At 38.6% G+C, this 27,458-nt stretch overlaps 1 protein-coding gene across 8 annotated transcripts in view; it reads left to right on the top strand.

The window, feature by feature from the left end:
• DST (dystonin) overlaps positions 1–27,458 on the top strand; it is a 288,951-nt gene that overhangs the window by 101,092 nt on the left and 160,401 nt on the right. For 7 of the 8 annotated variants that reach the window (XM_059468642.1, XM_059468637.1, XM_059468645.1 and 4 more), the window contains 3 exons: positions 4,988–5,077; positions 7,872–7,949; positions 10,016–10,108. In XM_059468642.1, the coding sequence (XP_059324625.1) occupies positions 4,988–5,077; positions 7,872–7,949; positions 10,016–10,108 (261 nt within the window). Of the gene's footprint in view, positions 1–4,987; positions 5,078–7,871; positions 7,950–10,015; positions 10,109–20,809; positions 21,222–27,458 lie in introns of those variants that run through there. The other variant, XM_059468638.1, reaches the window with a different exon arrangement.

The raw sequence follows: 27,458 nt of genomic DNA, 5'->3' as shown, positions 1-27,458 counted from the left end.
AAAAGACTTTCCCAGCCAATGTGGTCTGAACAGCCTCAGCTGGATCTCTAATACTATAATTCTGGGTAATGACACTGATTTTATGAAGTCTTGACAACTGAACTTTAGTTATTCAAAATAAGTATGGTTCAGATTTTATTCTAATTTTGCCTGTTCTGGAAACCATAAGAAAAGGTCTAATTTGGCATGTTCTCACAATGATCAGTTCAGCTTAATTATAATATGGAAAGGGAGCCTTCTGATGTTTTTAAGGCAGATATTTGATTATAGTAGTCTGCTTTCCTGACCCTGTAATAAAAAAAAAGGGCAATTTTTCAAATAAGTGAGCACAAAACTCTGCCTTGTTTCCAAGTCATGCAGCTTGCCAGGGCCACAGTGATTACCTCACCTGCCTCAGGGATTTCCTGGTGGCCTCCAGTACATGGGCGTTGCTTTGAGTTGTTCCTGCTTGATCTGATTTTATTCTCTCCCCTGTCTCTTTTGCCTCCACTCTAGATTTTGCAGCATATTAATGTTTGTTTCTGCTTCTTCACACACTATTTCAGTTGAGAATGTGCTCTGTATATTTTAGGAATGGTCTGGAACACACTACATCCTAACATGAAAGCCTGAGGGATCTGTGTGGATGCTGGGTGTGCCCCTACTGTACACACAGAAATGGGCACAACCCTATTTTCCTGCCATATTTGCTTCTAATCAAGAAAAAAAGGGCGTGATTCTCATTTTAGTAGAATTGTCATAGAATCCTCGAACAGTTTGGGTTGGAAGGGACCTCTAAAATCACAGAATAAGCTGAGTTAGAAAGGACCTACAAGGATCATCCAGTCCAGCTCCCAGTTCTGTGGAACACCATCCCCAAGAATGGGGATTCTGCCAAGTGCCTGACAGTATTGTCCCAACACTTCTGGAACTCTGTCAGGCTTGGTGCTGTGACCACTTCCCTGGGGAGCCAGCATCCTACTACCAGCATCCTACTACCAGAATCTAGAGTGGAGGCACCTTTGGGTGAAGAACCTATTCCTAATACCCAGCCTAAACCTCCCCTGACACAACTTCAGGCCATCTAGTCCAATCCTCCCTGCAATGAGCAGGGTCATCTTCAACTAGACCAGGTTGCTTGGAGCCCCATCCAACCTGATCTTCAATGTTTCCAGGGATGGGACATCCACCTCTCTGGGAAATCTGTTGCCATGTTTCACCACCCTCACTGTAAAAAATTTCTTCCTTATATCTGGTTTAAATCTACTCTCTTTTAATTTAAAACTTTTACACCTTGTCCTGTTGCAACAGGCTCTACTAAGAGGTAGGTATCTCCTGTCCATCCTTGTCAAGACAGAGCTGGTTTTGCTTGCAGCAGTGGAAGTGACAGTCCTTCCCTTTCTACCATATAACTGTAAGCAGCCATGAGTGTGTAAAACTCTAGATTTTGTTCTAGAATAAAGACAAATTATATCAATAAAAATTGTAAGAAACAGGTTTTCTGTGGAGGATGGCTTGACTGATGGCAAAACCAGAGATCACTATGTGCAACTTTGGTTCATTAAGCATTGGCTTGAGATGTATAAGGGTGTTCAGTACAGACATCTGTGGGGGACTGGCCAGCAGGACCTAGGCAAACATTAGCCCTTCTGGAAAGGAAGGGAGACCAAGTGGTGTAGCCCCTGAACATTTAGGTAGTGGCCAGGCAGCTGAATCATGCTCTTCTTTCCCTGTCAGGCAGACTGCAGGCAGTGGTGACAGGTGCTGTGATGCCAGCTCACAGAGGAGGAGGGCAAGCCTGGCAGGCCAATAGAATTTTTTACAAGACACAGAACAGTGTAGGGGTTTGAGTGGAAGCTTTTGGAGGCAACAGCCATCTTCTTGGTCATCATTTCTGAAGTATCTGATATGATGTGGTCTGGGGTCAGGATTCAAGCTTTGTCACTGCTACAGTATTAAAAGCTTGTTTTTACTGGTGATAGTGCAGAGATTCCCCAAGGCACTAGATTGCAAAGCATAAACTTGCTGGAAAAGGATGATCTGAAAATATCTGATGCTTATGTCAAGGAGAATGGAGCTTTCCTTACCACAAACATCATAGTATACATGCCAGAAGATGAATCACTTCTGAAACAGTGCTTTACATTCACTCTGTCTCCTTTTCACTGGTGAAGCCATTTTGCCTTTCTTGTTTAAGTTTTGTCAGATGCACCTCAGCCACTCTGTGTTTCCCACGTCTTCCTTAAAGAATCTCTTCTCATGCCCAAATTATCGAATCTGCCACACTCACATGGCTATATTGCAAAAAGTTGCCTGAGGCAACATGTAACCTACTTTGAGTGTGGACCTTGTAAAATGTTGGGCTGACAATTCTGTGATTTTATTCAAAACCACAAGAACTGTTGTGAAATTCTATGGGCTCAGTAGATCCCACACATCTGTCCAGGGACTCCCATTTTGAATCCAGTATTTGTGATACTCTGTTATGAAGGAGGCTGAAAAAGATTTTGTTGTCTGTGTTGGGAGACAAGAGCTGCCCAAGTGATAGTTAGAGAGAGGTGATTTTTCAAGCTTTTCCTGAAGTGTCAGTGTAGGATCTTTTGTATGCTCCTTTTGGAAGAAGTGATCTGATGCTTTGAGTGAATACTTGCTCACATCAGTTGCCCAATTATGGTATTTTAGATGCACATCTGCTGCTCAGGGTATTGGAAGAAATTCCTTATTATATTGCCCTGTACCAGGATGACTGGCACAGTATGTACTAAATAATTAATCCTCACAGTAATTGCCAGCCAGTGGCAGAACTATGCAGCTACATAAGGTGTACTGCTGGTTTTCCTGTTTTGACAGCCCTGTGCCAGTTTTTCATATTCAGTGTGAGTTCATCTCTGAAGTGTCTGTGATTTCTAGAAAGATAAACTGGGGAAGATGGTTGGCTTTGTAATACTTAGGAAACCTCAGAGCATAAGAAACAATCAGAGGGTTAACAAATGTGTGCTGTGAGAGACAGAACAACGGGATAGCAAAATTATCTTGCATCTAATGGATAAAAAAAGCAGACAGAGCAGAAATAGTGGTATTTTCTCAGCCTACAATTCAGATACCTGCACACTGGGCAAATCCCTTGAGTTTTATGTTGAAAAGAATGTGGGCATTGACTTGGTGCTGCACAAACAGTTCTTTAACTGTGCTGTGCATTGTCTTTGAGATGTACACCACATTCCCCTGTCCTTAACCTTATGTCCTCTCCTGTGCCTCTGGCCACCAGCCTGTGCTGTGGGTCTGTTCTGGCTGGGAATTCTGCTTTCCAAAGAGAAGTGGAAAGTGGCACGTTCTGGGTGGTGGGACAGGCAGCCCTCTTACAGGGTTTTGTCATAAAGAAAAGTTGCCTGCTTTTAACAGAAAGAGTTTAGCACTCAGTTTGATATAGTCCTTTGAATATAAAAATAACATGTGGGTTAAAAATTAAAGATTCTTATGCTTCTCATCTTTCAAGCATTTATCATAATCAAATCTTGTATCAGGGATATAAATTATTTATATGGCTTCCCTTTTCTGTGCTTTCACCAGAGATGTAGTAGGAGAACACCTGTTCTTTGTTCAGCTTGGCAGTACTTTAGTATTATCAGAGACTATTTTTCTTTTCTTTTTTTTTTTTTTTACATTAATTGCTTGCAGGATTAAAAAAAATGTAACTAAATTTAAAATGATACTATTTTGTGTGTGTGTGAGAGTGTTAAGCTTATGTATATGTATTAGAGCATTGGACTGTAATTTGGCTGTGCATGTAGAGTCTGTGTAAGCATTTTGGAAAAGATGTGTTGTAATTCCTCATGGAACAGTCTTCTAGATGACTTGTTCTGGCTAGTCTTCAGCACAAGCATAAATATGTTCTGATGCTACTCTCAGTTAAGATGATGGTGTTTGTGAAAACAGATTGCCGGGTAATTTCATGTTTAAAATTGGAATAAGAAAACTTGAACTAAAAAGCATTTATGAAGCTAATCTTAGGCATGGAGATGGTTTTTTTATGAACAGGATGAATCTCAAGATTCCCCCAAAAGTGTAGCAAACCAAGTTGTTGTAGTAAGTTGAAGATCTGGGTTGATTCTTGCTGCCCTCATCACACACACATGTTGACAGTCAGAGTGTGTCCCATAGGTCTCATGTTGAAAGTACAGCTCATCTCTGGCAGAGATTAGAAAGAAGAAAATTTCTGATGTTGTATTCTGAAAAATTAGGTCTTTTGTGGCGCATTCAAAGAGCAGCTGGCTGGAGTTGTTTAAGCCATTTCAGATAAAGTTGTATTTAAGCTAATGGTAAGATTCAAGGAGTTGGCCTGTGGACAGATATCTCCCAGATTTGTTGTGCGTGTCAGTAAAGGTGGATCTTCCATCTGCCTCTCTTGTCATTGCAACCCCTCACTAGATCAACCCAATGTCATGGTTCTTTGGCGTGGTGTGTAAGGTGGGTGTGTGAGTTGTTGGGAAAGCTCACTAAGCACTGAGAAACCTGAGGTGACAATACATGCTGTTAGTTGGTGGATGGCATGCTTTGATTAGGAAATGTGTTACTGCAGTGAACATGCATGCTGCTGATAATATATATCTGTTGGGTATTTTTTTACAATCCATTGACTCTAGCTACTGTTGTCATAGTGGTCATTATTTAGGTCCAAATAGGGGAGCATCTGATATTGTTTAAATTGTGAGATACTGATTCTTTTCATTGCTACATGTGTTCATTACCTGTAGCTTAATACTGTTTTTCTTTTCATTAAATAAATATAAAGTGTGATGAAACTCCAAGTGCAGAGACAGACGAGAATTTTGTCTATTACAATTAATTTGCATCTGTAAATTTGTCATTAAAGTGAAGAAATTAAAAAAAGCAATGCTGAGGTATAGCTGAGGTTTATCTGTATTTTAAAAGATATGTATTAATATGAGTGTGAATTCTCAGCTATAAACAGGGATCATGTATTTATTTTTTGCATTTATCTGTGCAGGTTCGAAAGCATGTGAATGACCTATATGAAGACCTAAGAGATGGACATAACTTAATCTCACTTCTAGAAGTCCTTTCTGGAGACACCTTGGTAAGCTTTTAGATCATAATACAATGGTTTCAGAGTGTTAATTATGTATTTTCTCTGTTTATTAACTCCTTGTGTATTGACTGCTGTAGATTTCTTTGATATTTTCTGTAATCTGTGACCTGATACCAAAGACTCAAGTTGTATTTCTGTTGGTAAATATGCTGGTGTGAATTCTGTGGGGGAGTCCAATCTGTTCTCTTCGCTTCTTGTGGCTAGTGAGACTTTCTTAATAGGGTAATGCACTATTTCTTCTGCTCTTTCCTTTCCTTTATTTTCTGATTTTTGTTTTAACAAATTATGGACGCTTAATATCTTTTTGCATTTAAGGGAGTAACTTACAAATAACAAGGATCAAATGTCCCTGAAATTGTCTAACACACTCCTCAGGTGTCATTTCCTTTCTTTGTGAGCATTACTTCCCTTGCTTGGTATTTGTTCTCTTCATTATGTTCTTCTTTTCATGCTCTTCTTTTCATTTGTGGTCTGTCTTGTGTTTTTGCTGTCCTGTCTCCTGTCTGTTGTATTCATTAGCCAAGAGAGCGAGATTTTTTGAAGACCTTACGGTTGGTGAGTTCAACAGAAGCATGCGCAAATGAACAGCATGAGGATGTGGAGGATGAGGATAAGGGGGTAGGTGCCGACCCCCATAACTGTACTAATGCAGTGTTTGACGTGTGGTGTCTGCTGATGTAAATTCTTAGTTTGGTGTGCTGCAGTAGTGGGCTGTAGAGAGGACAAAAGGACTTTTGTTGATAAACCAGGATATGTGTGTTTACGGTGGAGGTATGGTAAAGACAAATTTTTATTCAAGTCTTTCTGTGAACAGCTAAAACACAAATGTTCAAGATTTCTATTTGTTTTCTGTCATTAAACTGTACAAAATCATGGTGCAAATGTATACTGGACAACACTATCAAGAAGCTATAATTTTTTAAAATAATAGATAGGGAAATACCATAATTCTATTCAACTAAGATAGTTTTTCTTAACTTGCAAACAGTATTGTCCATATACAAGTAATTTCAACAAAGACTTGAAGGTTCTTCTAAGTGAAATCAATAGAAAAAATTGATTTCTCTTAGTTAGAAGCACCAGTTTACTCTTTGCATGGTGTGTGTGCCATAATATTGGGTAATATCTTGAAATAAGGTAATTCAGTGTGCAGATCTGTTTGTTAAAATTTACCATATGTAGTAGAGATTTTTTTCAAAGCAGGTAGATTAGAAGTTAAGTGACAGCTTTATGTTGTGGCTACTAAAAATACAGATAGTTTGTAGGGTTTGTCTTTCTTGCAACAAATGCTGAATTATCAATTCTCTATATTTTGCCCATCCAGAAGGGAAATATCTACTCATAAAATGTAAAATGTTGGGTGCTTGTTAGTCTGAGTGAGTTGTTTTATGCCTTTTTAGACCTTGCATTTTGGCATTTGCTAAAGCAACTTGCTGTCATAGGGCCTGAGTGCCTCCCTGGCTCCCGTGTGTTGTGCTGCAGTTGTGATTTCAGTGGGATTTGTGTGCTTTTTTTCTGGAGGGCAGCAAAAATCAAAATGCTGCATTGTTTTATAAAATAAATATTTCCCCTCTGAGATGCTAACTGTGTATTTTGGGGTTTACTATACCTTCCTTGTTGTGGAAAACCAAGTTTCAGGTCTGCAGTCCTTCATTCCATCTGTGGAAGCTACTTGTTAGCAAGGGCTGCAATGCTTGATCCTGAAGTTATTGGTGTGAAAAACAAGGGGCTAAATAGAAGATTCTGTGATAGAAATTAAAATTCTTTTTGTTTCAGTTTATGCTTCTTATTCAACTTCATTTTCTTATGTTTCTTTTTGACAAGCATCTGATGCTCCATAGGGGGAAAAAGGCAGTTGAGGAAGGCTTGGGCTTATCTGTGTGTTTCACAGTGGTTGTCTGAGGAAATGCTCATATTCATGGCTGATCCCTAGCAAATATAGTCTGCTTCAGTTTATTGCTGTGAAAGTTTGTGAAAAATCTGAAATAAGGAAGATTAGAAGGACTTGGATATGATGTTGATGGTATAAATTTAACTGCTTTCCCATGCTGATCTGTGACAGCTAAGTATGCGTTTTCTGTGTGATTCTTCTTCTGGGTGATTTGACACTAACTGCATGCAGTTTTGCCATGTTTCCATTAACACACCGCTCATTTTTATTTTACAATTTCTTTTTGATAGTTCTGACTTTGTTTGAGGGGAGTGACTTGTTAGTATTTTTCATGTTTTAAAGTTTTCTACCCAAGTCAAGAGTTTAAACTTACACTCTAGGACTGTTCGTGTTATATTATTCTGTTTGGAGGAAGATACTATCTTTATTAGATACTTTAAATAAATATGTATAGGTATCATAATCATTATGCAGTCATGCCATTAAGCCATGAAGTTCCATACAGAGGTAAGCTTTTCTGTCACAGAGTTTACTAGAACAATATAAAGGTCCATGACATTACTTTTGTTTTGTTTTGCTTAATACACTGTAAATATTTTATAATAATGTTTAGTTTCTGTAGGTAATAGCCCTCTTGGCCTTAATAGTACTTTACAGGGAACAGCTATCAGCCTGCATGGATCAAAGTTGCAGCTGGGGACCACTCTTGCCATCCACTGTACTAAAAAATAACTACAGTTAAAATAAATAGCTAAAGCACACTTTTCCACCAAAGGTATTGACTTCATTAAAGCTGTAGTGCTTCAAATGTTCTACATGGTGTATTTAAATCAGACTGTTTGTTCTTTTGTCTGATGAGAAAATCTCACAAGCACTCTTTTCCACTTGTAGCCCCGAGAAAAAGGTCGGATGCGTTTTCACAGACTGCAGAACGTCCAAATTGCACTTGACTATTTGAAAAAGCGCCAGGTATGATGAAAACAATAATAAAAAAATAATTAATGGAATTTTTGTCACATATAGCTAATAAATAACAAATTTGTCCTGTTTTGTCTCTTTTGCATGTTGTCTAATAGCTGCCTGTGTAGGCTCAGCTTTTTGTCATGCTTGAGATGGTTAAGAGAGATGTGGCAAAGGTAGTTTTACACCACCCTTTCCTGAGCAATAACAGCACATTCCATGTGCTATATGCTATTAAAGAGGAGAAAGTTATGGGTGACATCCTTAGGAGTTGCTTATAGTAAATTTAACTGTCTTTCATGCTGCCCAGCTGGTATGCAGTTTTGTTCACAATCTAATTTTTAGTGCAAAATGCCAATTCAAATATATTAGAATGTTGTATAGGTGTTAATTGTTTTAATTGTATTAGTTTTGGGAAAAATTTGTCAAATTTTGATCCTGATAAAAGCAAAACTGGTCTTTTTAGATGAACTAGAGAGGTGTCAGAGCCGTCTGGGCATTGTGGAAGATTCAGGCTTAATTTCACTTGTATCTCCTTTTAGCCAGACACTTGAAATCCACACTGTTGCATTTCTGCTATTGTGAATTTCTTTCTACTTTTCAATATCTTTTAAACGCTTACAGAAGCTTGATTTCTCCCTTTTCCAAAGGGAAGATAAAGGGATTTCTCCCTTTATCCAAAACATGGAAGGAAAAACTGTTCCTCCCTAAACATCACATCCCAATGAAAATCTACTCTCTAACTGGTTGATTTAAAAAGAAAGAAATTGTTTTTGCTACTTCAGAAGTTTGAGAGAATATGAGGTAGCAAACCATAAACAGATACTTAGTTTTGTTATGAAACCAGACGTTGTTTTGCATTTTGAAATTTCAAACCTGCCTTTCGGGTCACTGAATGGAATGTGTACACTGAGAACAAAATCCTCCTTTGCTGAGTTCAAAGCAAAGGGCTTTGGTCTTGGCAAATTGTCAGTGGGGCTTGCTTGATTAAAATTTCAGCCCTCTAGTAGGTGTTTCTAAACTATTTCGGAGTTAACTGGCTCAGGTTGTCTGTGTAACCTCCAAGTACAATACTTTATTATGATTATAAGGCAGAGAGAGCCTATATATTGATAATTTTGAAGCCTGACTTTAAAAATGAACAAACAACAAACTGTGGAATACATTGTCTTTCTTGCAGAGAGTGGGGTTTGGCACTTTTTTTCTCTCCAAACAGTAAAGATTATGTCTGCGGATCAAAAGAAGGACATACCTTTGCTTGTTCAGTTGATAACTGGGTATATGTTGAAAAGCATGTGCATGAAACTTTACTAATGTAAGCATAAAATGCCTCTTAGCTGAGTCATCTTTAACTGCTAGGTTCTATGGATGCATAATACATATAGAGAAATTAAATTTATTAATAAAATTAGAGAAAAGACCAGAATTATTGAGCTCACTCTGGGTGTGAGTTTATGGGAGCGTAATAACAGCAGCTCTTGTTTTAATCCTATTAAGCATTTGTTTATAGCACTATGAATGACTTCAGAATCAGAAACTACAATAATTATTGTATTTTTAAGCCATTGTTTACTTAAATGTGATACTAAATTCCTAGTTTTATCAAGCCAGACCTGTGTTTTAGCAGGCCAGTTCTCCTGCTGCTGAATCCTTGTTTAAGTACAGGAAAGCGTGGGGTGGAAGAATGGCAGTGATAACTTCCAGTGTCAGCACTGCCCTGGGACTGATGCAGCAGCTACAGATCATTATATTCATGTTATCCTGCCCTCCTCTGTCGTGCCTTCCCCTTCTGACAGGAGCTGAGGCAAAGGGTATTTGGCATGGGGAGCAGATCTGCCAGCCTAGTGACAGCTGAGGAATGTCCTCATCCCGGTGTGAGTGGGAGAGGGCAATTCCTGGCAGGCCACTTACAGGCAGAATGCAATTCCTTTCTGCTTTTGAGAATTTAAAAAACCCAGCAGAGTAGGCTCAGGAAGTGAGTAGTGCATCCTTTATAGTCATGCCTGCGTAATGCACTATGTATTTGTGGCATATTTATTTCAATTTTGCCTGTATTTTTCTTTCTGTGATGGCAGGTGAAACTGGTTAACATCAGAAATGATGATATAACAGATGGGAATCCCAAATTGACTTTGGGGTTGATATGGACCATAATTTTGCACTTTCAGGTAAGCCTAGTTTTGCTTGACTATCTGGTTTTGGTCAGTTTCTTGCATAGTTGCGAGGAATGTCAATGTAGACAGGACTCCATAGATTTTATCTCCTCTCTAATGTATTTCTAAAGGTTTGGATGATGTATCTTATTTCATGATGTAAACTGAATCTCAAGATTTTATTTGCTAATTTCCTGTCTGTGGAGTGAGAGTAAAAAAAGCTTCAGTTTTGAACATCATTAAAGACAGTAATTGACGTATTCCTTCCAGTATTTGGACATATCCTTCTAGTTTTATTCTACATACTTGTTTTTATTAGTATTAAAATATTTTGAAAAATGTTGAATATTTTTTCCTTCAGGATCTGCTGCTATGAGCATTTTAGCAAGCTGTACTCTCAGCCTCTTCTTGTAGTTCCTCCCGTGTGAGCATTTGTTTCTAGCCCCAGCGATGGTGGCATGGGTCACACTAGGTGGCACTCTGGTTGTTGTACACTGGTGGGATTGTGTACAGTATAATGCAGCCTTACAGTGTGTGGTGTTAAACTGCTCCTCAAAAGGAGGCTTGCATAATGGCCCTGGCTGCAGATGATGTCATTCAGATGACAGATAATTCCCATTTAGTGACTGCAGCATTGTTAGCGATGAACTCCCTGCTGTGCAGGCATTTTAAATGATCAGAAATTTGCAAGATCACACAGAAAAAACGTGGTTCACTTAGGAGTATTCCACACTGAATTTATGACTGAGAAAAAATTTACCAAAAAAGCCAGAAGGCTGCTAGGATCTAGTGTGCCCTTCTGCAAATCCTATTGTGGAGTAAAGATATGAATAGGACCAATGGTATCCAGATATAAACAGGGTGCACATCTTAGCCCAGACAAGCACATAGAATAAAGGAGAAACCTCTAGCAAGGACCTGGAGCTCCTTCAGCTCCCCTTGTCATGTCAATCTTTGCTCCCACATAGTTATACAGAGAAAAAAATGATGGGTTTAAATATATTTAAGCATGACCTACAGAATTAGGCTGTGATTGAAGGTTGCTCTATTTTAAGAAATAATTATTAACAACTTACTAATAGAAGCTGTTAGTGGAGGTTAAACCTTTACTTGATGTGTATTTTATGTTTCTGAACCTGATTATTAGGCTTTTGCAGAATGAAATAGTTAGTTTTTCTCATTAGGTGAAGCACAGAACATCTGGCACAATTTTAGGTGCTTGTAAAAAGTCATGAACGTTAGTGCTGCCAGTTGTAAAAAATGGATGAAAAGGAAAACCAATTTATATAAATTACCTTCTTTAGGTGAACTGGTGTGGCAAGGATTTTCCCCTGTAAGATAGTCAGCTCCATATGAAATATGTTGAAGCATTTAGATTGTAGCTAAAACACACTTCACTATGTCCTAACCCAAATAACTACCAACTAAATATCTGTAAGTACAATTCAGATCTTGTAGATCTGTCAGAGTAGAGTACTTCAGTTGGAGGGGAGCTACAATGCCCATCTCGTGGGACTGCCTGACCAATTCAGGGCTGACTGGAAGTTCAAGCATGCTACTTAGGGCATTCTCCAAATGCATCTTGAACACTGACAGGCTTGGAGCATCCACCACCTGTCTAGGAAGCCTGTTCCAATGTCTGACCACCCTCAAGGAAGAGAAATGCTTCCCGATGTCCAATCTAAACCTCCCCAGCACAGTTTTGAAGTATTTCTGTGTGTCCAGTGACTGCATACCAGGGAGAAAAGAATCAGAATGGTTTGGGTTGGAAGGGGACCTTGAGAATTAGCTCATTCCATCCCCCCTTCTGGGGGCAGGGACACCTTCAACTAGACCAGATTGCTCAGAACCCCATCCAACCCGGCCTCAGGCACTCACAGGAATGGGGCATCGTAGCATCTTCCCTGGGATCTGTTCCACGATCTTCCCAGGCACAGAGGAGTGGCCGACAGGTTGATAGTTCCCAGCATTGTCTTTTCTTCCATTTCTAAAGATGGGTTCCCTTTTAAAGAGCTCAATGCCTCCCTCCAGTTCCCCACAGCGCAGTGAGGTCACTCTTCCACCTCCCTTTCTCCAAACTAGACAAACTCAAAGTCCTTAGGTGCTCCACTTAGAACAGGCTTTCCATCCCTGCCACCAGCTTTGTTGCCCCTCTCTGGACATACTCAAGGACCTTCATGCCCTTCTTAAACTGTGGAGAGCAGAACTGCACCCAGCTCTTAGCGTGAGGCTGCACCAACACTGAGTACAGCAGGATAATTGCCCCTTCCTACTGGCTGTTTGGGCTGTGTTTGAGGCCCCCTACTATGGGGTTTGCCATCTTGATGACCTTCTTTTTCAAAATAATAAATTCAAAAATTGGTGAAAAAGTAATTTTAAGGATGACTACTGGTGCTTGACTAATTAATTGCCTCTTTAATAAACATGAAGTAATTGAAGAACAGGATATGTAGAAAAAGATATTTTTTTTGTTAGTAATGGCTGCAGTAAACCTATACTGAATGCAGAAGGGATTTGTAAAGTGATGTAAGACACACTGATCTGTGCTTCCATGACATTTCCGGCATGGCATTTCCTGCTATTTCTCTTTAAAATGGCAATTCAGTGTCTTTGTCACCTACATATGGCCCCTTTGGGTTCAGAATGTGAAGTTCAGAAGAATGTACATACTTAGACCTCAAGTTGGTTTTTTTTTTTCTTCAATTACATTCAAAATGAGGAAAAAATCTGAACAGAAAAGTGGAGTCTTCACCAAGGGATAAAGCTTTGTGATAATAACTGTGTTTATGTGTGGAGTAGTCCCATACTTACGGGAAAGTTGTGATTAGATTCAGTTTGAAGTTAAGACATCTAAATCCTTGTGCTTATGGGGAGGTATGTTCTTATGCAATTGTCTAAATTGTCCCTTTAATCTGATAATCAGAAGGATAGAGATCTAGTTTATACAGTTAGTACAGCCTAGACAGTGAATCAGCTAACTAGCTACTAGAGGTTCACTTCACTCAACTAAACATAAACATCTGTGTTGTTGGAGATTTATGAGACACCCATGTGAGTATGAGAAGCATGACCTGGGTCTTATGGGAAACCCAGCCTCATCTGGGAAGAGACAGATCAGGGACGATAAACTGCTTCTTAAATGGTGGAAAACATGTTTAGCAATGGATTTGAGGCCTGGAGGAGTAGGCAATACAGAGGGTGAGGCTGATGGAGTAATCCAGATCACCTGGAGGAGCTGCCTAGAGCACCTATGGAGCTGTTCACTTGTCCAGCATAGTTGCTGTGTGTGTTCTGAGATGATACTTCATAGCCAGTAGCATTTGCAGTGGGAAGCAGATTTCCTTAGGTCTTGTGGTGTAAATGCTATCTCCATATGGATATCTCAGGTATTTTAAAGTGTCTCAAATATTCTAGATGGTCAATTGACTTTCTTATCTCTCTGCTTCAGGGTGTGAATCATTGCTGTTGATTGAACAACTAGTATAGGGCTTTGGATTCAGTCTCCTAAATACAGGTGACATTTGAGTGATACCTGAGGTGTCCTGGAGTATGCAGGACATGTGTGTGGAGTTTCTGATGAGACTCCAGACCTGTGAGAAACTCATGATCTTCTGGACCTGCAGCTGGAGGCCAGTTGGGATATTGCAGGATATCTCAAAGAGCTCCAGAACCCTGGGCTGAGGGAACTGAATCCTGCCCCCACTGCATAAAGGGATCTCTTCAAAACCTAGCCAGTGTGTAAACATGAGTATCTAGACACTTAAGTGGGGGTCTTTTAAACTGAATTACTCCTTAATTTTCCCATCATTTGCAGAAGTAGTTAGTTTTCTCAGTGAGCATAAGAATCTCTTTGCTGTGTGATGTTACTGGCTCAGCCACACATCATATTCTAATAACACTGCAATCTGGGAAGTAGTCAAGAGGCCAGAGATTGTTTTTTGTTGTTGTTTGTGGCTTATTGTTTCTCTGAGTCATGGTCCTTATCTGGAGGGTATTATTTACTTAAAATAGAAAATCCCTCTGATTATTGGAATGAATTTAGGAATGATTTAGGGGAAAGACATGATGAACAAAAAAAGATAATAAACATTTGAGGATTATGTTTTTCTTGCATCTGAATTATATCTAGAGATGGTTATGGCTTTGGGAATTGGTATGCATAACTAGACAAATATAAATGTTACAGCACTGACTTCTGCAGCTGCACAAGTCCAGAAAGTATCCATTCTTCTGTGTCCCAAGTAATTACATAGGAGTTACTGAAAAGCTGGAATGAGAAATCTGGTGGATTACTAAACTGAGTATGTAAGAAAATAATTTGTTCTGTGGGTATTGAAAAACCCCAATGCATCTATGTTGCTAGGATTTATGCAAGCTTTCAATATACGTATTTCACATGCTTTTAATAGTAGGTGGCTTAGTTTAAATTCAGTTTCATAATGTAATAACTGTTATAAGTTATTTTCCTGGCACCTGTAGAACATGCTAAATCAGATTATAGTATTTTGTATAATCATAGGCTGTACGTATAAATATACAAATTAATACTTTATGGACTCCTTCAACATCCAATACATTTTCACTGACTACTTTGGAGATGAGCAACTATAAATAAAAGCAATATTTGTCCTCATAAAATCATCACAGTTTTAGTAAGATTTAAATTCTGTGTAAACTGGTGATCATTTCTTTTCAAACCACTGCAAGCATTCTTTAAAAAATGTTAAACGTTTAACATCACTTGCAGTTGGTTGAAAAAAGCATGCTGAAGCAAAGAAAAACTTTGAACTTCCATCTAGCTAAAAGTAGGCCTTTGTGAACTCAGACCTTAAAAAAATTCAGAAAGTTCTAAGTAATGACTCAATAGATGTCTTCCATTTCAATTTCATCATCATTTTTCAGCTCAGGAACTGCCATTAAACACTTTTCCTTCCACTATTCCCTGCTCTTTACTGTCAGACCTCTGGAGGATGCTGCTTTCAAGGTTCTGCTCAGTGATGATTCTGTCCAGATGTACAGTACCACCCAGCCCTCTCCAGCCAGATGGGCATTTTGCCTCAGGCCTCCTTTGACACACGTAATCTCTTTTCATTTCTCTTGCTAGCCAGCAAATACTTTTTTTTTTTTTTTTTTTTTTTTTTTGCTGCTGACTCCCCATAAATCTTTAAGAAAAAATCACTTTTGATTAGTCTGGCCCCAAGCAGTGTACAGACTGTTCATTTGGTCCAGCATCAGCAGCTAAACTTTTACCAGTGTTGGTGAAAAGGTGAGACAGGTGGGTTTGTAAGGTTGTGGCCTTCATGCAGGGTGGCCAGAGGAGGAGGCAGCTCAGCTGTGGTAGCCCACTTGAGTAAACGATGTGCAGAAGACAGAGGGATGTCCCTGGTAGGGTCACCATTGAGTAGACAGGCTGCCTGCTTTCTTGAGGTGGCCGTGAGGGATCAGGAGAGCTGGGTCTGGCCTTCAGTCCTCATGGTGCTGCTCGAGCTCTGTGCCCTTGTAGTCCAAGGATTGAAATTTACTCTGCCTCTGCTTTAAAATAACCAGAACAGTTCTGATCTTCTTAAAGATTTAAAAATGGAACTATGCGGCCAGTTGTCCCGTCTGTGACTGTGTGTGATGATAGGATAAAATGTATTTCACGTGGTAGCTGCATTGTCTGTCATTAGCCAATGCAGCAGCATTGCCTGTCCTTCAGCAGTTGTTAGGGTGTACTCTTGTGATATTTTATTTCTCAGATGAACTCCTAGTTGTTTCTTCTGGAATTCTTCAGTGATTTATTAAAAAAATAGTGAAATTCCTAGATCTTAGGTAAGAAAATGGGTGTGGAATTCTTGAAATTTCTGGGACTCATCTGAATCACAGCAAGGGTGAGAGAAGCATGAAATCTCTGTCCTTAATGCCATGAAGCCATCAAGAAGGAGCAAATTCCTCTTTTTGTTACCCATCTCACTGGATATAAAACCTCTCCTGTTGGTGGTTATTATTTGGTAGCTGAATATCTCTTTCAAAGTTTGAGGAGTGGTTGCCAGTACTGCTCAAACAGCTCCAAACCTTTTGTTTGTGCTGGCAAGCCTTTATTTTTACCCTTGTTTTCTATCTTGTGCTACTTTAATTTTCACTTTCTATTTGGCTTATGTTTATCTCTCTGTTATTCTGCATGTGACCTTAGGGCTGTGCAACAAAATGCTTGCTGGTTATCTGGTATGCTGTTTTAGTGCTGTGAAATGACACGTCCCATTTGTGCTAAATGCTCCATTACTTCTGCTGTGTTGCATAAACACACAAAAAAGAGGGGAAAGGGATCTTAGATCCAGATCTAAAATGCATTACTAGTAGGGTTTTGATAAAAGATACCTGGCATGGTTTGATTACCAAAGTAGAATAATTTCTCCAGTACAATAATTGCTAACTATATGAGACAAATAATAAAGCATAAATTTGCAGTGTACATAGGGCTAATGGTATCATAATTTTGCAGACTTAGAAATACAGAAATATTCAACAACATTTCCAATTTAATGTGTTATGCACCTGTCCCATATTAAGAAATTATTGCATTTCCCAGTCACAGACATGCTTGACAAATTATAGAAATCTGTGGTTAGGTGCAAACCCATACAAATCTGCATGAGCTATTTCATGTTTCAGTGTTAGTCATTTGTTTTCCATGTCTTAATCTTAAACCTCCTGTTTGTGATTAAGCAGCCTGTAAGACAGGTCAAATTGCACACAAGTGTTGGTCTAATCCTTTATTCATGTTGTACTTAGGGGTTTTCATGCCAGAAAAAGTCAGTTGTTAATCTCCCCATAAAATTTTGCAGCCTTGGTAAGTATAAATTTGTATCTTTTACATGTTTTGTTTAAAAAAATACCACCACCACCACCACCACCACCAACAAAAAAAAAAACAATAAAAAAACCCCAGTATCAAGATAAAGAAACACAGCGATCCCTGGTGGTTGCTTTAACAGCTTTGATCACCTGGATCTCTGCCTTAAACCAGTGCAGAGCTTCCATTCAGGTCAGATTAGTCAGATGTCCAAGACGAAGCCCTTGGTGTGGTCATCACTGTGTTGTGGTGGTTCTCACAGGCTTCAGTGGTAATCTATTTTGGTGCTTTAGAATATAATCTATCTATGCTCCAGCTGTCAGGTTTTGGAAGAAATTTAAATTTCCCTCTTCTGAACCTCCAGTGTAATCCTGTTAACTCTGTCTCTTTCCTTGCTGAGACCAAAGTTATGATTTGATAGAATTTCAGTTAGCTGAAAGTGGCATTTTTTTTTCTTTAGTTACTAGCACTTTCATTTATCGTCTTTGCTTATTTTGCTTAGGGTTTTTATAAAAAGAACACCGACAACTGATATAAATGCAATATATAAATTCTGTTGTCCTTGACCTTTTCTTTGGTTCAAGAGTGACTTAGAAAGTAAAAGTGACTATAAGTTATTATTTGGTTCTTGGGAAAAAAAATAAAATACAAAGAACCAGCAGACAGAATTGGTAATAGAGAGCTGATAGCCTCCTCAGGAACAGCTCGTAAGTATTGTTAAGTCTCAGAAATACCAACATCTAGAAAGATAAAAAGGCATAAGGGTTACTAATTATCTGCAGAGGTATATTTGGAATGTATTTATTCCTAGATAATATTTAGAAATGGATAAATTATAGAGCTACCATATTCTAATATGCTGTGATGGATGGGACCCTTCAGGATCATCAAGTCCAACTTCTAACCCTGCACAGGACACTCCAAGAGTCACACCATGTGCCCAAGAACATTGTCCAAACACTTCTTCAGCTCTGTCAGGCTGTGCTGTGACCACTGCCCTGAGGAGCTGTTCCAGTGCCCACCCACCCTCTGGGTAAAAAACTTATCCTAAACCTAATCCTCCCCTGGCACAGCTTCAGGCCATTCCCTCAGTTCCTGTCATTGTCACCGCAGAGCAGAGATCAGTGCCTGCCCCTCCCTCCCCTCACAAGGAGCTGTGACTGCAGTGAGGTCTCCCCTCAGTCTCCTCCAGGCTGAACAGACCCAGTGCCCTCAGCTGCTCCTCACACAGCTTCCCCTCAAGGCCCTTCACCATCCTTGTGGCTCTCTCCTAGGATAGCTGCAGTTATACGGGCTGCATTCGAGTAGATTGACCTGGAATATGCAGAAGTAGGGCAGGATTGCTGGAAACACTGATCTTGTAACCAGTCCTTTAGAGCTGATTCTTATATTTCTGCTGTCTCTCTTTTTTTTTTTAATTCTACTTCAGTGGCACCTGATTTTTGAAAAATTGAGTTACTCTTAAGAAAAATAATCAAAATTTCAAATATGAATGAAAGAGGATGTGCAAGATCAGGGACTCTGTAAATTACTGACTGCATTACAAAATGTAATTGTCAGCTGTAAAATAACAATAATGTGTTTCTTCTGACCTATCTTGAATTAGATATTATTTTACATTTTTGTGACAGTGTGACACTAAATCTACAGGAAATTAGGCACAACAGTGTACTTTAGGGACATTTTCTGTTTGAAAGGTGGTAGTATCAGGGTGACTGTTTAAGAGATGTAAGCAGTTTAATGGAAATACATATCAAATCACACTCCACTTAAGCTCAGTAATAATATTCTAATATAATACTGTTTAGAAGCCTTGATACCTACATGTATTAATTTAAAAATGGACATGCACTGAAAATTTAAATTTGCAGTGTTTCTAGGGAAATTCTCTCCCCCTGTGAAATTTATGGAGGAAGAATAACAGCAGTGTACTAGTGGTAGGTTACATTAATACATTTTGAATTAGAGAGCATGAAGATTTGCAGTTCTCCATTCAAATGCTGGAAACTTGTCTTTAATATTTTACATAGTTTCTGCTTTATCAAGATAATATTTTTTAATATATATCTGGAGACCATTATACTATGATCTCTTTAACCATATATTATTACTAGGCATCTTGTTGTTAAACCAGAAACTGTATCTGTGTGAAATGAAATCAGCCTTGACCCATTGCACTGTAAAGTCCTTAATCATCTTTTCTGATGAGAGAGAAGAAAAAGAAGTATATATTTAGGTAAAAAAGCTTCATTTTTTTTTTTTGTACAACCACAGGGATGTCATTTAGAAAGATATATTTTTTTAATGTGTTTTTCTGTTAATAAAGGAGACCCATGTCAGACCCACGTGGAAGTGTTCTTTAAATCAGTAAGTCCTCTGGTCTTACCTAAAAGTCACTTTTCTAAAGTAATTTTTCTAAACAGACTAGGATACAACTTTTTCATTACGAGTAAAGGGATCAAATGTCACAAGTGCACCTGTATGTTGAGCATGCTACAAATGCAAATACAAATTGAGGCCAGGAAAGAGTTTAGTCATGGAACAAATGTCAACTTTGAAAAGAAACATGTTAGCATTGTGCCTGTACATAGCTGCCCGTCTGTCACAGTATTCCGTGGTGTTACAGAATAAAATTTTCTGAGCATTACTGTCTGCTTTTACCCCAGTGCCTTGAGAGTAATCATCAGTGAGCAACTATATCCTTGGAAATTCTTTGGGGGCTCATCCTAGATCTTTGCTGTATTATTCATTCTGGATCCTGTCAGTAAAATGTGGAATACTTCAGTGGAAGGGCCTCTGGGGATAAAGTCTCTGGGTCTCATTATTGCAATTCCTTTTCAAATAAGCAAGGGAAAGTCAATGGTAACACCTGATAATGCCTGGCAAGTCATTCTGTAGTTATTTCTCAGCATGAGGAACCATACACATCTGTCCTTGGGACGTGTGCTGGTTTTAGTAGATTTCACATATACATGACAAAAACAAAGAAGTAAGTTTAAAAGATTTTTCCAAACAAGGTATACTAGAGGTTAGACTTGCTTGCATTTTAAAACTGTATATTTCTACTTAGTTTTAGGTATAGTTATATATACCTAAATCCTATATATATATACCTTGGATCTTATATTCAGAGCTAAACAGAAATGCCTTACAGGAGCATGGGAGAAGGATAAAACTCCATTTTTGTAAACAGTAAACTTAAGGTCTCTTTTCTAGATAGATTGGCTTTTATGATTTGTTTCTCTTTTATCTGCCAGAAGGTTTAACTCTGCTGTGAAGTTTCAGCCCCAGTACACAGTGTCACTGCCCTGAGCAAGCTGTTGTGCTTTTATGATGGCAGTGAAGCAGCAGGTTATTTATAGCTGACAAATCAGTGAAAAGTCACATTAACTGCTCTGGAAACTCCACATACAAATAAAAACTTGACCCCCCAGCAAGCTGTCAGAGCAATTTCTGATCCTTTAGTTTAATCTTCCCTTTTGTGGATCATTGGGTAGGTAATAAAAGCATATGAGTGCAAAACAAGTCTGCCGACTAAACCCCTGCTTATTTACTGTGCTGCTTACTTTTGGATTTGGAGTGTAGCTAATAGTTTCAAAGGTTGCTACATATTTTTCTACTTTATCTTGCTCAAGTTACTAAGTGAAACAGGAAGTTAAAATGCATGTGAGAAATTTCTATTGCTCATAACTGCTATGTCATCTCTGTGAAAGGCAATCAGCATTACAGCCCAACGCTGGAACAGTGATGTTTATTTAAGAGGATTGGTGGCCAGAAATAAGCCCCAGTGTCTAATCAGACACAGGCCCTGCCTGGGCAGCGAGCCACAGCGTTTATTGCGTGTGCATTTCTCATAAGCAAAATGGCTACGTACCGAGGCGGGTGCAAGTGAAGTCTGGAAGAAATTACAGTGGAAACAGCAGTTCTTAACTTTCTGAGGAGGATTTAAGTTTATTTAAATATATGGGAATGAATGAAACTGTGTGGCTGTGAGTTACAGACAGCCAAATGGGGAATGTCTGTGGATGTGTGAGGGCTGAGAAGGAAGAACAGTGTTTAGATCCTGCCAAAGCTCCCTTAAGTCCAGATAAACACTCCCCTGGAAGAAAATATTTCAGAAGAAAAAGGAGAAAAAAATCAACCGAGGTGGGATCAGATTCAGTGCACGTTAAAGAAAATGAAGAAAAAAGACAGTGTGAAGTGGAGATTGCAGAAAACACCAAGATTCATCCCAAGGATGTGGGACTGGCCGACTTCCTCCCCGGGAGAGTGACAGTGGCTGGTAATGCTCTGCCTGTGAGTACAGACCTTTCGGTTGATATTGCTAAAGCAAAAGTTTTCTTGCACGAAGCAAAGAGTGATTCTCTTTGTCGAGAGAGCTTTCATGGTGATAATCAGGGACGCGCCAAGTCTGATGAGACAGACGCACAGTTAAAGGAACAAGACAAGAGCAATGCCGAGAAACACTGTGCATGGAAAAGGAAATGTTCACAGGATGATAACAGGAGAGAATTAGCATTCCTGAAGAAGTCCAGTGGTCTTTGTTATAGAAAAGGAACTACTTTGGATTCTGCTCTCCACATTTTAGGCAGACAACATGAAGAAGCTGAGTTAAATGTAACTTCTTGCAGAGTCATTGAAAATGTTCCAGAAAGCAGTAAATCTGAAAAGTTGTATCATTTTCTTTCTCAAAGTATAAGTGATTTGTTACTTGAACAAAAGAGGTTTTATCCTGATGCTGTACTTTCCCATTTGCCAAAAGAAAAGGTATTATTTATCATTGCACCAAACAGGAGCAAGGTAAATATTTTGATACAGTGCATTATCTTTGAAAGGTAGCTTAGAATAAATGTTTGAACAGTAATTTTTGTATTGCAAAAATATCTTCACTATGCTGTGTATGAACCTTTTACCATGCTGTGATACTATGGATATTTGTAGGACAGAACATATCACTTGATCTTTTTCAAAGGCTATGTAATAACTCTATACTTTAGGACCATTGACATATTCTTGTCCTATTTTTCTGTATGTAGTTTGATTTGCTTCCCAATTTAGGAAAGAGATTTTCGTATTAAAATGTTGTTAGAAGTTGGAGTGAATTTTAGAGTTCTCATTCAGTATCTGCAGTAAATTTTCTTATCACCAAGGAATATTTCTAATTTTCTTCAGTTATGACCAGTAGGAACTGAAGAATGATAGAGCTATGTAGGCAGCTTGAAATAGAACAAGTGAACATGAATCCTTTTAATAGCAGTCTACACTCCTTTTTGAGGATCTTTCCTCCCAAACTGTCTAGATGAGCTATTAATATTAATTATCAAAATTCCATCTTCCTCTGAGGGTAGGATTATTTTGTTTTTACAATAAAAGAAACCAAAATACAATCTTAGTTGCAGAATAACTGAAGGAAAGCAAAGTTTTGGTAACCATGCTTACCAATTCAATCCATATTTCCAGTTTTTCCCCACCCATCTTTGGGATAACTGAAGTCTGTACATGTGAGTCAAATGCTGATACCAGGATCTGGTCCAAAATGGATCCCCTGTGCTCAGTGGGGACATCTGAGCTTTCAGTTGAGTGAGCAGAGGGAATGGGCATATGCCAGAGGCATTCTTTCCAGCAAAGAGCTAGCTAAATGTCTTTTGCTTATATAATTTACTTTTCTAACAGGAATCAAACAATACTTTGTCTGAGCTTAGTTTTTTAAACATAGATAACACACCCAATTACGACACGCAGTTCACAATAGTACAAATAACCTTGTAATACACACAGAGATCTTTGCCCTCCTTAATCTTAGCTGGAATTCAGGAACAGCTTAGGAATGTTCTTTGATTTGTACAAAACATCACTGCTGAGTAAGAGGGTATGAGGTTTTTTCAGCTAAGCATGGCTGCTTTTTCCTGAATAATGAAAGTAATGCCACTTCTAATACTGCTGCACTAATTACTCCAACCAGGTCTACACCTCTTGTTACCACAGAGCAAGGGAGAAAAAATAAGATTTCTGCTGGGCACCTACATCAACTGATATTGAGAAAGATGCTGGGCACCTACATCAACTGATATTGAGAAAACATTGCATGAATATAAAACTGACACATCAGGCTAAATGCCTCAGTTGCTAAAATCAGTTCAGTTCTCTTTCTCAACCCAAGGTTCTCAGTATAAGCAATTTTAAGAACACCAAGGTTCGGTCTCTAAACAAAACCAGGAAAAACTGGATTTCAGACTTTAATTACTGTACAAACTCATAACCACTTTCCTTCTGATTGTTTTTGAGAACTAAAAAAGCATTTTAATGTCTTATATTTCTGTCTTTGTTATACTAAGTAAAGCTGGTATTTATAAGAGTTTGCTAAGGTCCTGTTAGTGGCCTGAGCTAGCAAAAAAATTTTGCAGTTAGCAATCTCAGCATTACCATTTTTTTTACTGAAATTACAAAGATCAGCAGCCTTCCCTTACCTGTGCTGTAATGTACTCTCAGCTTACACAGTGCCTCAGATGTGGCTGATAATTGAAAGCATGTTGACTTTTCAAACTGAGAAGCAGACACCAGAGCAAACTCATTGGTACAGTTGGATAATTTGCACTGTAACAGAGATACGACATTTTACCCTCTGAAACAGTATGGCCCCCTCTACTGAAATACATCCTTGGAGTTTCTTGCTGTGGCATGGTTTCTTATGCATGTAAAAAATTATGATTTTGTGTTCAAATATGAGCTACTTCATTACTTTTGTTTTCCTGATTACAGAGCGCAGCTTAGAGGGATCTGCTAAAGTGTTGCTCTTGGTTACTCATTAATAACTTTGAGAGAAAAGTTTCTTACTTTCTGCTGAAGCCTAATAAGGATTTCTCAGATCATGGTGTGGCCTGGAAGAGAGATAATACACCACCAGAATCATGCAACTCTAGCTCATAATATACTTTTGTGCAGTTTAGTGCATTATGTCAAGTTTAGTCTTGCTTCAAACATTTAGAATTGGATGGAATCAGAGGGTAGACTTCTTACTATCTGTATGAGTCTTGCTCTTCTTGTGTTTGTGGTGTGAAAATGAATCACAGAAATCCAGCATCATTGTTGATCTCTTGGAAGTCTTCTTCAGTCTGCTCTGCTCTTTGGGCTCCAAACTGCATCACTAAAATCAGTGCAAGGAAAGAGCTTGAGGCTTTTTGGTGTTTGGATTTTGTATACTGTGTGATGCAGGGGGAATTTACAGGCTGAGAAAAAGCATGTGCAGTAGCAGAAGTGAACACGTTCTCCCAGGTATAAGCAAGACAGAGTATTTAGTGCCAGTTAAGACTTTGATCCTGAAATAGAAGGGCTGCATAGAGAATTTCCTCTGTTGCTTTTTCTTGCATAACTTTTAATTCACAGGCTTTGAGATAATTTGGAGAACTGTATCCCTGGCAAACAACTGCTCAAACTCATGCAAATGCTGTAATTTGTTCTTTCCACACATAAGGAACAAATGTGCTCTACTTAAGCAGTTTATAGTGACCAAATGATAGGCTTGTGGGATACAAAAGGTTCACACAAACTTTGCTTGGAAGGACTAAATTTTATGAGTAGAAGATTTGATTTCCCATAATTTATTTTCTGTTCTATCATTCTTAGTTTAATAGTTCTTATGTTTTTCTCCTATGGGAAGTGATGTTAGAAATATTGATGATAATGCATAGTTGGTGGATAAGTATCTCTACTGTCCTTATGGGATTATCAAAGGAAAGATGGGATCTCTCTCTTACTTACACCTTATTTTGTTTTGGTGGTATTTTGCTTGTTAAGAAGTTTTAACTTAATAGGGCACCTTGCAAACTAGAGCCCATATTTGTAGGTGTAATTAAATATAACCATTTGACTCACCATTTTACTTAGAGTATTTCTAATTTTAAAATACTATTTCAATGTTTATTTAAAAGTCTGAAATGTTAGCCTTGAAAAGTAAAATACTTTATTTAGAGAATAGAAGTGCTCAGGCTGTTTCAGGTCTCAGGCTGATGTAAATGTTCCTTAACCTGTAGGGAAATGGGCTATCCCTATGAGTGAAAAGCCTTTTCCTTACTCTTCAGATGGCTAACTAGCGTGCTTGGAAGCTTTTGGATCAAAAACCTGTTGATCTTCATGTAATAAACTGAATTAATGTTATAGCCATCCAAAATTTCAACTGTGAGCTTCCCTAATAGTCATGTCCAGAGTAAAAATTCTCCTTTTGTTTGTGTCCATGAGTAAAATGTTGTTTATATCTAACACCAGATACTAGTACAGTCTTCAGAAGCTACCTTGATGTTTGAAATTACTTGTTTCCAGAGGAATCTAATGTGCACTCAAACATGCTGTGTTTGCACTCTCTGCAGTCTGAAGTGCACAGATCCATCCCTGCTCAATTAACCGTGAAGGAGGCTAAGGGTTTGAACTCAGCAGTAAGGAAGGGCCATTAGCAAATTGCATTTTAGCTTGCTCATGTTAGACTATATTAAAAAACCTGATAATTAAAGATGATAATAAATAATAATTGACAGAGGACTTTCTGAAAATAACAGAGAAAAAATATAGGTTTGGGTTTGTTGGTTTTTTTTTTTTTTGCTGGACATCTGGTACTTGGGGATGACATCATCTCTTTCAGAAGCGTTGTCTGGATAAGCAGTATATGGTTGACTTCATTTACATTGTGATCTGGTTGTTCTCTGATGAATAGAATCTAAAGCTACTGAAAAAACATTTAGTTTGCTTTCTTGCTTTGAAATACCAAACAATAAAGCTAACCCACAGAAAAATCTTGTATTACAGCTGAGTTCCCTAGATTTTTACAAGAAAACTTTCAGAGTGATTACAAGTTGGTCTTTTGCCACATTGTATTTTCTGTTGTCTTTACAGACACCACTCATCCCATCTGTATTTCATTTAGTAAATAGTCTTTGCAGGATTTTGATACCTAGAAAGTTACAAATTATCACAGTTCTCTACTGTGTTTTGAACGAAAAAAAAAAGGTTTTTTTTCCCCTTCTGTTTGATCTTAAAAATGTGCTGAAGCTGGAGACAATAGGATGGAAAAAATACTGTCAGGTTATTTAGGGGCTGGTTGAACAGTTAAAATTGTTTTGCTTTCTAGCATTGGTGTTTGTTTTTTTCCCGTACATAGATCCAGCAGATACAATGGCCTGTGATAGGTATCTGAAGGACTGCATTCACAACTTGTGATTTTGGGATTACTTGAATAGAAAGTAATGTAATTTTCCCCCCTACATTAAGTTTATTTATAATTTACTGTATAGGTGTAAATGCTCATCATTCTCTGAAAGTACGAGAGATGGTAAAGCAGAAATTGCAGTGAGCTCCATTGCTGTGACATCTCTAGGGATCTTCCTCTAGTTCCCTGCTTCCCAGTGCTTCCCACCATGTCTTAGGCCATGACAAAGCAACATCTGTAGACAAGCTATACATCATTATTTACACTGTGATTTTGTGGCTTTAATGTGAGAAAACCCCATAATTTCCAGCCTAGCCTGTTGGAATTCCCCCTGTCAGAGCCCAGACAGAAGATATCTTGGGTGCTGAGGCTGGGAGAAGTTGTTATGACCATCCCATCTGACCTCATGGGTGTAGCTGCCTGGTTTATGCTAGAACAGGATTGCTGGAATTGGCACAGCTCAATTTACAGCTCTTCTGCAGCAAACTCAAGCACCCAGAGCTGTTTGTGGGCAGACCTGCCCTGAGCTGCGGCCTCCGGCAGGCTCTGGAGCCAGAGCACCCCTGTGTCCCTGCAGTGCTGGGTGTGTGCCCGTGGGGAGCAGCCTCCTCTGGGGGGGCTCACTGGGGTGCCTGCTGTCTATTCACAAGCTGTGGCATTGCCTCAGGCCCTCTTGCCTCTGCCCAAGCAGCTCTGCCTGCTTTTTGTAATGGCTGAGCTACATATGCAGGTTGTTATAGAGTGCCTTGTGGTACGGGGGTTCCTATGTAGTTCATAAGAACACCTTATATTGTCTCTTGTTAGGATAAGTGGTAAAAGGCAGTCACTTAGAAAAATGAAAACATTGCTATAGCACTTCCTTTGTCAAGGCACATCTTATTTTTCTTCCTTTTTAGAGTTTACCTTTACATTGAGTACAATTTCTGTAACATGAGGTACAAACAATACATGTGCAAATTAGGGAAAAGTCTGCTTTATATTTATGCTGTGGTAATTTTCCAAGGAAACTGACTGAACTTCATAAAGGGATGATCTAAAGTACTATAAAGTAGTATTTGAATGTAAAATTCCCAATACTTTCCTGCTTTCCCTGATGAGGAGTTGATAATCCTTAGATAATACAGTTGAAAACTGAACCTTCTTGATCAGACAAAATTTCTATTTATAATCCTTCAGTCTTTTAGTCCTAAAATTAAAATTCCTAAAATACTTCTCAGAAAATTTTGTCTTAAAACTGTTGTTATTAGTTTTCACTCAGAATGACTGTTTTGTTACTGAATTCCAGGACATGTACTATAAATCAATTTTTTTCAAGAGAGGAATTTCATAGCTATGAA

Source organism: Ammospiza nelsoni, chromosome 3 (genome assembly GCF_027579445.1).
Source record: "Ammospiza nelsoni isolate bAmmNel1 chromosome 3, bAmmNel1.pri, whole genome shotgun sequence".
NCBI classification, from domain to species: Eukaryota; Metazoa; Chordata; class Aves; order Passeriformes; family Passerellidae; genus Ammospiza; species Ammospiza nelsoni.
Note: the sequence above shows the minus strand (reverse complement) of the source record. Positions and strands in the feature narration are given on the sequence as shown.